Source organism: Fusarium tjaetaba, assembly GCF_013396195.1.
Source record: "Fusarium tjaetaba strain NRRL 66243 chromosome Unknown NRRL66243_c0000271, whole genome shotgun sequence".
NCBI classification, from domain to species: Eukaryota; Fungi; Ascomycota; class Sordariomycetes; order Hypocreales; family Nectriaceae; genus Fusarium; species Fusarium tjaetaba.
Window position 1 is genome coordinate 25544 of NW_023501467.1, and position 11622 is coordinate 37165.

At 49.5% G+C, this 11622-nt stretch overlaps 3 protein-coding genes across 3 annotated transcripts; all 3 read right to left on the bottom strand.

The window, feature by feature from the left end:
* Positions 1–2305: 2305 nt before the first annotated feature.
* On the bottom strand, positions 2306–5062 carry FTJAE_11152 (uncharacterized protein; the record flags this gene model as incomplete). The annotated part of the gene is made up of 1 exon (XM_037344066.1): positions 2306–5062. One exon carries the CDS (start codon positions 5060–5062, stop codon positions 2306–2308), a length of 2757 nt encoding a protein of 918 aa, XP_037201802.1.
* A 761-nt stretch (positions 5063–5823) lies between these two features.
* Positions 5824–7792, bottom strand: FTJAE_11153 (chromatin assembly complex subunit p90; the record flags this gene model as incomplete). Its single annotated transcript, XM_037344067.1, has 3 exons — positions 5824–6239; positions 6292–7587; positions 7636–7792. The coding sequence occupies 3 exons, from the start codon at positions 7790–7792 to the stop codon at positions 5824–5826; spliced, it is 1869 nt and encodes a 622-aa protein (XP_037201803.1).
* Positions 7793–9013: 1221 nt separating this feature from the next.
* On the bottom strand, positions 9014–10057 carry FTJAE_11154 (uncharacterized protein; the record flags this gene model as incomplete). The annotated part of the gene is made up of 1 exon (XM_037344068.1): positions 9014–10057. The coding sequence occupies one exon, from the start codon at positions 10055–10057 to the stop codon at positions 9014–9016; it is 1044 nt and encodes a 347-aa protein (XP_037201804.1).
* Positions 10058–11622: the final 1565 nt, after the last annotated feature.

Here is an 11622-nt window from a genome sequence, read left to right on the forward strand (position 1 = left end):
AAGAAACAACTCGAAAATTTTTATCAATTCTTTCATCAACTCTATCATCAAACACAATCGGCAATCATGTGCTCAATCAAGATCTGGTGTCGCAAGTGCACCGTCTGCCAGCACGTCGATGAGATCGAATTCTCCAATCTTCAGGATAGCTGTGGATCCTGCACTGTAGTTCGTACTACTCTACCAGAAGAGTCTCTCCAAGATGCAAACGAGAACTACCGCTGTCGAGGCTGTCGATCCAGACAGGCTTACGAGTGTCAGCAACTCAACAACAAGTATGGGTATTCAAGGTAAGCAAGTTTTCTAATAGAAATTCAGGGTAGGAAAGTAGATCATGTGATGATATTGCCTTTTGGTGTATCATCGCGGACATAGTAGCACTCAAATACAGTATCACAAGTTGCCTTTGAACACTGCTAATTCCACCGTCGTGCAGTGACTGAGAATAAAACTAGAGATCTCCAGTGACTCACAGGCCAAATGCAACCCTGATTCACTGTCCCCTAGTTCAAATAGATTCATCATGGCCGCGCGTCAAGGCCATTTGTTCTCTGAACGACCTCTCCATCTCGTCTCTTTTCCAATCTTATATCTTTATCTCCTATTCGCATTTCCTCTCTCATAGACAACTCATACCCTCGATTTTGCTTTTTCTATAGATATTATCAACCTGTCTATCCCTCGCGAAATCTCTTCTTCGGATCTTTCAACCCACTTACCCATACACCAATATGTGCCAAACGCTGGTCTTGTACAGAACCTGCGCGCATTGTGATGGACAATTTCGCCTCTAGGAGACGGCGAAGTTGCTACCAGATTGCGATGACTGCGGCACCTTTGGACGAGGTGCTTGCAATGACGGTGTTACTCTGGCGCTAGAGCCTCATGCCGATGACCCTTTTCGCACGTTCGTCTGCGATGACTGCGGGTTTTATAGACGACGTCACCAAGCAATGCTCTGGTTCTTGCGCATGAGGTCGTGGCCTTAGTTGAGGAGTTGCGGCAGAATTGGTAACTCTGGAGTTTGCATGGTTGACTTTAAATCAATTCGTGTGAAAGACTCGCGACCAAGCAAATATTGTCATATGCGAACATCTCAACACTCAACAAGATAACGACTGTGCCCGAGAGCATCTCAAAACTAGTTCTCCCACAGACGACCGACTATTTGGATACTTTGGATAAACTTGCACCTACATAAGGTAAGATAAGGCAACTTGCAAGTTTCTCATATGTTGATAGCTGACCGTTTACTCCATTCAGGGGGTTCTTCGCCTTCATCGAAACGACACCTAGATCACAAGGATTTGGTCAAGAACATATATCCTAGGAAGAAATAATCCAGCTGTCGCAGTGAGACAGAAGTTTTATTGTCACTTGAGAGACTGGTTGGGGCAGCCAATTCAACTAGCATGACTGGCCATGGGTAGAGGCCATACGAAGTAGAACACTACCATAGAAATAGGGCCCTTTTCGTTTTCCTACATCAGGCTTCCTAATACATTTTTTTTTTTTTGCTAAGAATGAACCAGTATAGTTTCTGAGCCTATATTCCTTCTACTTAGTATATCTATCCTTATACAAAGCAACCCATAGACCATATCGTCATACAATGTGACCTAGGTATATATGTCGGGGTCAATGGAGCTCTTTTCTTTGAAACGGCCATAACCTTCATAAACAATGCCACTTCCGTGACCCAAGAAGTAGACAATTACCCTAAGTTAGTAGTAAGACGGTTCCAACCTTGCATCTTCTTTCAGATGATTTCGAGTTACACAGCCATCCAGTCAATTTGCCTGATCTTCTGTGGATCTATTGAATCCAGACCAAAACTTATCGTTCGAATCTTTTTGAGAGAATTGTTGGTCAACGTTGTTTTGTGTCTGATCTTCCTGACTCGTTGCATATCATCATTTTCTTGTGGGACCATGAGGACCAACTTTGTCTACCACATCTCGTTCAGGAGTAATATACTAGTGGGTGTAGTAGAGTTAAAGATCGTGTCCATAACAAGGCGAAGTCAACTTGCTCATAATCGGCACTTTGAGTAATACATGCATCGTATTACTCTCTAGGCAGCATACAGGACGTCGCGCCAGAGAAAGGTTTGCAGTAATTCATAAGTTCTATATGATATCCAACAATTATATGCTGGCAATGCTATTCAAAACACGGATCAACGCCTTCAATGATTAATATACAGCTGGCTATCTGCCAATCATGAAGCAACTTCCAAGCAGCAATGTTTACCCCCTTCCGCCCACGTATTTTTCCTTCTCTTACTCCTCATGACTACCCCGCATTATCGTAACATGTAAGAGAGATCCGGCAGATCTCGAAGAATATTCGCGACGATCTCGTCGTCTTTGGAGGACTCAGCGACCGTTTTTGGTCGCGGAGGGACAGGCAGTGATACCGGCCGGGGCTTTTTAGGAGGGGCCATGTCTTTGAAGGTGTCAACTGACGTAGGAGCTTGTAGTTGTTGGCTTGCAAACATCCCATCTTCCTTTGGCCTAACTGGCTTGTTGGAATCATCGAGCAAACCCAAGCCCCATGAGTCCCATGCATTGACCTTGTTTGCTTGCTCAATTGGCGTTTTGGCCTTGTTTGATATCAGGTTTGCGGATGCAAGACTTGCCAAGGGAGACCGAGGTGTTCCCAAATCAAGTGTTGTCGATCTTGAATGGCTGGGAATCAAGCTCTTCACAGGGGAAGCAGACAAATCGACAGTAGTCGATCGAGAGTGGCTCGAAGCTATGCCTTGCAGCGCTGAAAGGTTCCAAGGGTCAGTGGGCGATTGAGTGTGGTTAGGTGCAGAGCTTTGAGGAGGTAAAGGTAGAACATCCGCAGAGGGACGGCCGTTGGTCACTATTTCGGCTTGCGGTGCACTCTGATCTATGTCATCTAGCGGACTTTGAGCTGTAATTGAGGGCTGACTGGCATGGTCTTTGATGCCATTCGAGCTGGAATCCACAATCGCATCCATGGAAGTAAACCCGCCGTTTGTTTCAGCTGTGGGTGATGAAACCATGTCGCCCCAGTCATCATCGTCATCATCTTCGCCCCAGCCTGCGTTTGTTGGGGGTTGTGCTAGAGGAGATGTCGGTGCTTGCGACACCGATACTGGTCGGTTTGTCGATAGAAACGAAGGAGGATTGAGTGGAGACTGTGGCTCCGAGATCGTAGGTGACGCTGGGAAATGTAAAGGTTGAGTTATAGAGATGGGTCGGTTTGTAGGTTTTAATGGTATAGGCTTGATAGGAGAGGGGGGCTCCTCGGTGATAGATGGCCTTGGGGGAGATGCCAAAGGAGGTGCTTTTGTCTTTGACACGGGGGATGTTTTCGTGGCCTCAACGGGCGACGTTTCAACTGATGACCTCGGCTCACTTGTGGTCGAAGTGCGAGGCACAGAAGAGGGTGCAGCAACAGTCGGCGAGGGAATGGGATTGCTACCCCATCCAAACGCTGCAGCTGTAGGCGACGCGATGGTTCCTTTGGAAGCTGCTGAAGCATGTCTCGAATGATTCTTCCTCGCCAAGAGTTCAGAGATAGAGATCTCGGTGGATGGCGCCGATGAATCCCAGTTGAAAATCTTTGCACCAGCTGCACCACCTCTTCGGCCCAGAACAACACGGCCCGTGATTGAATCTTCCTCCATCCATCGCCTGACAATTCTGATTGCCTGGTCACGCACCTGGGAGTTACCCCAGCCAACGCGAACATAGTTTTCGTCGTCTCCCAAGTTGTGCTTCCGCATCGAACCAGGTCTCGACATGAGATACCATGCTTTGCGCTCCGAGATGGAAGTGAAGCTATCGTCGATAATGACGTCGGGAATCGGCTCCGGGGATGGGAAACTCGTTTCGACTGACGGAAAGATACTATCAAGCTTTGTCATGTCAATTGAGAATCGTTCCGAGGGTGGCTTTGGTGGCGCTGGTGCTGGTTCTTTGGGCGTCGCTTCATGGCTTGCCGCGTCAGTTGTTGCTGCTGTTGGCTGTTCTTTGGAAGCTTCAACTTCAGGTTGTTTAGCCTCGTCTTGTTGTGCCTCCTTCATTGGTGATTCGAAATCTGACCATGAGTCTGAGTCTGTCTGCCCTTGATCTTCGTCCTTAGGTGATCCTGCAATTCCATTCTCCCTCACATTCTCGTCTTGATCTAGGGTTTCTTCAAACACGATCTCGACTTTCGCCTCTGGTTCTGGTTGAAGTTTCGACTCCTCGTCCACTTCCACTTCAATCTTCTCTTCTAGCCCAACTTCAAGTGTCTCAATCGACTCTTCCTTCAATTCCTCCTCCGCCCTAACCTTTGCCTGTAAATCCTCTTCAATTCCGTCTGCTTCGTCGAACTTTATGTCAATCGTGACATCCTGCGCCGAAGCATTGTCCGACACCTTCCGCATGGATGGATCAATGGGTGAAGCACTATGGCTGCTCTTTGCCATATCATCGTACATCTCCACCAACTCAGAAACCTTATTGGAAGATTGTCGCAAAGCAGGCGGTCTTGTTCCACGTTGCAAAGCTGGTCTAGGTACTCCACTCGGTGAATCCGGTCGACCTTCATCTTCGATCGGTAAAGGACTTAGGCTCCTGTTCGAAAGCGCCGGGTCTGATTGCTGCCAGATATCTGCTGGGTTCTCTTTAAGTGACCGCGCAGGTGACGGTGTCCTCGTCGCAACACGTCCTAAAATCGGTCGCAGTCCTTCACCAAGACTAATCGCTGAATCTCCGTTATCCTCCTTTCGTAATCGTGCCGTATCAAAAGTTGGCGAGCGTCCCCATGGATCCGGAGCCGGCGATGGTAACCTCGAACCAGCTGGACTACCCCCTATAGGGCGCAACCCAGGACTTCTGCCCCAGCGTGGGCTGTTATCTTTACCCGCCTCGGCCCATCCACCCCATGCATCATCATCTTCGTTCCATGGCGTATGAGCAGGCGAAACGCGCTGTGAGCTGCCCGAGTGGTCTGCAGTGAAGTGCGCATGTGGCGGCGGCGCGGGAAGGTCTATCTTCGGTGGCTCGTCGTTGGTCCAAGGGGAACCCCAGGGATCCTCCATGCTGGGCGAGCGCACATGTCGCGCTGCCGATGACAGGAGAATAAAAAGAGAGAATTAATGCGAGCGAGTGATGTTATTGTGATAGAATTATCATTGCGCGCGGTCGAAGGAATGTGCTGAGATAGCTTAGAAGCTTAGAGTTCCGAGGCGCAAGAGGCAAGCTTTCGTAATCGCCTTAAGAATGGAGGCAATGGAAAAGAGGGTTCAATGATTGAGCGCCACGAACCGAATATATACAGATACAGTTTGACTCGTGGCTTAGAATCGGCACGAGGCGCTTAGCTTGACGAGATGTAGAATAAATCGTCAAGTTGTTTTGGTTTGGAGGAATGAAGAACAGTTCCAGAAACACGTCCACTATTATTCGTGGATCCTGAATCTTCAGGGGCGCGCGGTCCCCCAGGTCTTTAATTTGGCCCCGCAAGCTTCCGTCATCACCATCAGGAGCTCAGACAGAAATGAGACTCTTGTTGCTTTGAATTTCCAAAACAGTCAACAACTCTATCAACGGAATGCAGGAATTATTGCTAGATTGGTAATCTTTTCACCAACTCGAATAGTATGAGGGTATCTACTCCATGTCTATCGCATGCAATGTCAGATACCTCGACATCGTCCTGATGCTTTGCTGTAAAAATTGTACATCAACCTCCTTTTTCCATCCCAATCAATTCCGTGAAGCAATCCCAAGCAGACCTGTCACTCCGACGCTAATATTCAGCCAAAAAATTATATGTCATTCCGATTCTCCCAGTCAATATTCATGAGGCAATCTCATGTCCACTCTTCAGCGCCCACTCCTTAGAGCGTCCTTTACCGATCTTCTCTGCCACCAACTCTACGGTATTCTTCACCTCAGTGCGAGACACGTCGTCCCGAAATTGATGGTAGAGAAAGTCGATAATTCCAACCTTGGATAACGCTTTGTTGCTCAAAATAGCTCTCTTCACGTCATCAAGTAGCTCAGACTTGACGAGCTTTGGTGGATCACCACCCGTGTTGCCGTTACTGCCTGTCAAAGCTGAAAACGCATTGGCAGGCGTAGGAGGAGGGGGCATCTTGCTGCTACCATCAGAGGCCGCTGCGGTTTTCGTAGGCTTGAGCGTCTTGTTCTTGACTTCGGGTTCCCAATATTCCGTTGAGAATGGATCAATGCCCCAGGTTTGCTGAAGTCCATCTGAAAATATGTCAGTAGTTGCTCATTTCACTTGGGTCCAATTGAGACTCACCGTGCATGAACTCCATCCTGTGGTCGTAGATAACCTGATTCGCCACGATGCCTCCATTCTCAAAACAGATCCCGGTGCTGTCTGGCTCAATGGTATTTGCAAAGATTCGTCGAGATAAACCAGCATCTTCCGAATCATCCAGAAACTCATCCATGTCATCTTCGTCGTCCATCTCCTCTTCATCATCGTCAACATCGAGATCCTCCCCTTCTTCTTCCTCCTGCCACTCGGCCTCCGAATCATAGTCGTAGTCAAGGGGTAGTCGTCTTGCTGTTGGCGTTCGGGCTAGCTGGCTCATGTTAAGCCTTCCAAGCACGAATGGCTTGAAAGTCACAGTTCCATAGTAAGGGGGACGCACGTCTTGTGAAAACGAAATCACCTTCATGGGCACCTTGGAAAGCTTCTGACGGGTGTCTCGCATGATCTTGTCAACATGCTCAGGGCCCGCGTTTTCTGCCTTTTCTGTCTCTCTGAATACTTGCTCCATGATGTGCTTAACTGGATGATGGAGTACGCCTCGCTTTTGAGGCTTGCTTGGCAAACAAAAGAGTCGAGCTGGGTCGAACCGAGAAGGGTCCAACTCTCCAGCTCGTTGACCGACAATACATTCATCTAGGATCTTAGATTTAACCTCGCGTGTTTCGGTGTCCATCTCAGGCCCAACATGGGCAATTCGTGTGTTATCCTTAATGAAAAAAGGCTTAAATATTTTCTCGTATTCGGTCTTTGGTAGGTTGTTCGCAGGCTTTGCTGGGCTAGGGTCTCCTGGCGTGGCATTTTTAGGTTGAGTGATGCCGCCAGTCTTCTTGGGAGTGCTCGGGACCTTGAAAAAGGAGCCGAGTGTTCGTTGCTGCCGAGCCTTCTTTTCCTCTTCCTCTTCCTTTCGCTTCTTCTCGTCGTCCTTGCGTTTCTTTTCCTCTTCCTTTTGACGTCGTTTCTCTTCACGCTCTTTAGCTTTGGCTGCCTTCTCAGCTTCAGCAGTAGCTTTCTCAACTGCTCGGATAGCTGCCTTCTTGTCACGTTCTTCTTTGAGTCGAGCATTCTCCTTCTCCTTTTCTGCCTTCTGCCTGGCACTTTCCTTTTCCTTCTCGGCCCTTTCAGCAGGTGTCAATTTCTTTCTCTTTACCAGAGTGGTAGCAGGTTTCGATGCCGAATTGATAGTCGTCTGTGTGATTTGTGTCTTGGCTGGTGTTTGAGGAGACGGAGACAGGCGGGGAGGAGTGCTTGTACCAGGATCACTCAGTTCTGATGAAGCTGGCGATGGGGCTCTTTCCCCAGATAAAGCGGAAGACAATGCTGCGGGCGATCAATATTTATCACAACTGATGTGTTTCCCAGACTTACCAAATTCCCCACTTGGTTGATCAGAAGCCAAGGGCGGCAACTTGATGTCTTCTGCAGTATCTATTCCATCATTATTTCCCATGAACTCATCGTGACTTCTCTTACGGCCAGTAGCCTCAGATTCTTGAATGTTCGGTGAAAGTTCGTAGAGGGGCATGGTGCCTTATTGCGAGCTGATCTGCTCGATTTCGATTCGCTCAAAGCGAAAAGGTTGTCGTGTCGTGTGAAATATGAAGGTGACGATCAGTAACGATCTTTGAGAAAGGTAGTTGTTAGGTATCGTGAGTAGGCAGAAATCATGCGATTAAAGGTCAATTAAAAAGAATTAAAGGAAAAGCGCAATCATTCCGCGTGATAAAGCTTTGTTTGAAGCCTGAGGTTGTTTGGAAAGATGTGAGTAATCTCTTGGGTAGGTGCACGAGATCCGCAGGTGGCATGAAGCAACCAAGTTGAAAGGGAAGCCCTCCTCCCCAAAGGAGATCAAGTTAATGGAAAGCGCGACCCGACGCGTCGATTTGGCGCCTTAATCTTTAAGTGGGCAATTAACAAACGCGCTGGGAGGTGTGACAGGGAAGGCGCGGCTAAGCCTCGGCTAGGTTGGTTTCCAGGGTCTCTGTGGCTGTGCCCCGCGTGGCAGCCTGAACGCCTCAAGCGCTTGCGGCTAACCTGGTATCTCAACGATCGACATGCCCATTTCGACAAATTGCCATCCACACCCAACATGGGGATCCCCAGTGATATCATTAAGGGGGCCCGATCTCGTAACAGCAACCGAGAATAAACGATTGGTGCCGCTAAGGGACCAGAGTGAAACGACCAGACAACCAAGTGGACGGTAACGTCACTGGAGCCCTGACATACATAGTAGTTTACCAGATATGGATAACACGAGAGGGAGCCGATCTTAATTAGATCCACAGAAAATTCAACTTCACAAGGAGTCAGGCACGGAACTGTCATGGTTATTTGAATCCCCCTTGTTCTCAGATGAGATCATGAGGTGGTATTAAGCATGCTTTTATCTTGAATCCTGGCTATAGCAGAGGGCAGAGGTATCTTCTTCAAACATTATCGGTATGTCAGTCAACGACAGTGGAGTCCCCGCTCCAGATGCACACTTCGACCATTCAAGAGGTGTGAGATGATAATAGCGAGAGATTGGAAAAGGAAATTCGTAGGGTGTGACGTCCCTGAAAACGATAGGTAGTGTAGAAAAGCAAGCAGTAAAACAATGCTGGAACGCCGACCAATGCAAGCCACCTCCTGATACGAAGTGTGCTGTAACAAATGATGGAGAAAAGTAGCCTCCTCTTGGCTCATGGTGTCATGATATGAGGTTTATAGCCAGTTGGAGTTTGTGTCGCGCGAAATATCCACCTTAATCAGGGTTGGCAATGAAAAGGCGGCCAGAGGTAAGGGTAGAAGTTCGCTCGTCCACACTTCCACGTCTCCTCAGCTCATCAGCTGACTTGACACTCTTCTCTCGAGTAAGAGCCGAGTGCATGAGAGAGTTGGAGGCCAATCTAGGGGCATTGCTCAACTCGCCTACATTGTCGGCGCGTTCACCACTGCTGCCACTCGCCATGCTGCGAGCCTTGCCGCTGGCAGCGTCATCGACAATGTCTTCAGGTGTAGCCTCCACCAAGCTGCCGGTGCGTTCAGGTGTGTCACCAGGACTCCACCTTCGGCTATGCTGGCTGCCCATGCCTCCTGATGTACGGTAGGCAAGGTTTCGGCGGCTGCTGGTTGTGCTGCTTCGTCCGCTGCTCCCCGTTCTACGGTGGTGAGGGCGGTTTCCGGCATTTTCGTCTTCGCTGCTCTCAGCCTCAACTTCAGTAGCGCTAAGTCGCATTGGCACACCGCCAACACCAACGTGGTTCTCGCCAGGAGCGTAGCCGACGACTGAGTTCTTTCCGTGATGTCGAATCTTGGGGATCTTGGCGGCGACCTTATTTGTAGTACTGAGGCCGGTGCTTGTTCTTGCTCCGGCTCCACCGGAAGCACTGCGTGATCCACCAACAACCTCGAGAGTTGCTCGCATCTTTGCAGCTCGTTGTTGTGCTAGCAGTCGTGGGTCTTCATACTGGGAGCGATCACACCACACGGTGCCCTTTTGTTTCCGGAGAAGAGCGACATAGCTGGAGGGTTGGCTACTGGCTCCGCCTGAGCGGCTAGATGTGGAGCGACGAAGCTCGGATTGTGAGGAAGAACGGTAGGCGGCAGGAGGAGGGATGCTCGAGGCGGTGCTGAAAGTATTCACAGAAGGTGAGCGACGGTTCTGTGAGAGATTGGGGCCCGGTTGGGCAAGGTGAGATGTTTGAAATTGCATGGGAAAGGCGGTTGAGGAAGTGGTTCGTGTTCGAGAATGTCCGTAGCCGACAGTCTGGTCGATAGGCCCTCTCATGGCCTGGGGTTCCAACATGACCAAAAGGACCAGGCGACGTCGAGGGGGGACGCCAGGTACTTTATGTGTTTGCTGCTCGCGGGTAGCGGCGTCTGTCCGAGAGTAGGGAGAGAGTTTGGCCCCGTCGGGCGCGGCTGGGCGGGTTATAGAGGGAGCCGAAAAAAGTGAGACTGAGCTGAGTAGCGTGCCAGAAAGCGGGGCGAACGAGCCAAAAGGCGAAGGACGGCAGTGTGAGTGTGACGAGAGCAGTGAGTAATAAAGATGCCCCAAGTATCGTGAGTATTAGAGGTGTAGATATAGATGTACTAATATGGGCAGATATGGTGTTTTGTTGTTTGTATGTGAGAGAAGAAGAGAGCAGAAGTGGATGGTGGGCAGCGGCGCCTACTGTACCTAAAGAAGGATTTCGGTTTCCCGTCAGTGAGCACTGGCAGTGGCAGCCAAGCAGTCCAACGTTGCATGGGCCACGGAGGGGAGCCAAGCGGAGGGCACCTTAGGTTAGGTGAGGTCCGGGTAGGCTTAGTGGGTTCCAGCGCTAGTGGTGGTCGCCTGCAGGTGGATCACCGCTAGCAAGCGGACACTTTCCATGAGGTGAACATGGGTCAAAGGGCGAAGCACGTTCAGCGCGAACAAATGTGCTGGAAGCGGCTGTCTGTACGGGAATTGCATGTACCTCTATGATGTCGAGCTGTAGATCGTCAATTCTTGGCCGCCGAGACCAGCTGTCTTGGCCTATTACAAAGGGTCATTGGCCTCCGCGTTGAGGATATTACAGGACGCAGATTGGGGGTTCAATTCTGGCCGGAAAGGAATTGGTGTTTCGTGATGATGGCTCGTGAGAAAAGGAAGAGAATGTGGAACATGGGGCGTTATCGTGACTGAGGCTGGTGATGCTGCTGCTTCACTCTTGTTACATCCGTCTCGTCACCGACGCTTCCCATCAATGCTGAATAACTTGATTTCTATCCAATGCCTTGGTCTGCAACAGATTTGTTGGCACGTTATTAAAATGCTGGTCCTTAATCGCCCATCATCAACCTCTTACATCGTCTCCTACACTCCCCAGTTTCAACTCCAACTCGAGCAACTCGTGCTAGAACAAGTCAGCCCTGGCGTCCCCCAAACGTGGGCCAGCTGAAGACACACCACCGAAGAAGAGCCTGGTGCGCTATCCAATCAGACCCTGCAATCGACCGTGATGTCATGTTCTTGCATGCAAGGCCAAGTGGGTGGACACTAGCTAAGGTTGATGTCGACAAGGCCTGGTCTGGCCGGGCTGCTCTAACTATCCCCGTACTCGTCTCGTAGGGCAGCAGCCGCTTGTTGCTGAGGCGCTTTTGTCTCTCAATTCTGAAATGAACTGAACCAGACTAGCATTGCATTAATTAACTTAGCAGATAAGCGACGGGAAAGAGAATAATCAACAAATGCGATGACTGGGGTTGTGGTATTCTCCATGTCGCAACCGACCGCGATTTGAATTAGAGTGATTCATTCTTGCAAGAGAAAGAGTCGCATATTCCATTATTTCTTGGTTAACTCGCCATCGCCTCTGAGAGTTTCTCAACTCACACACCCCTGCA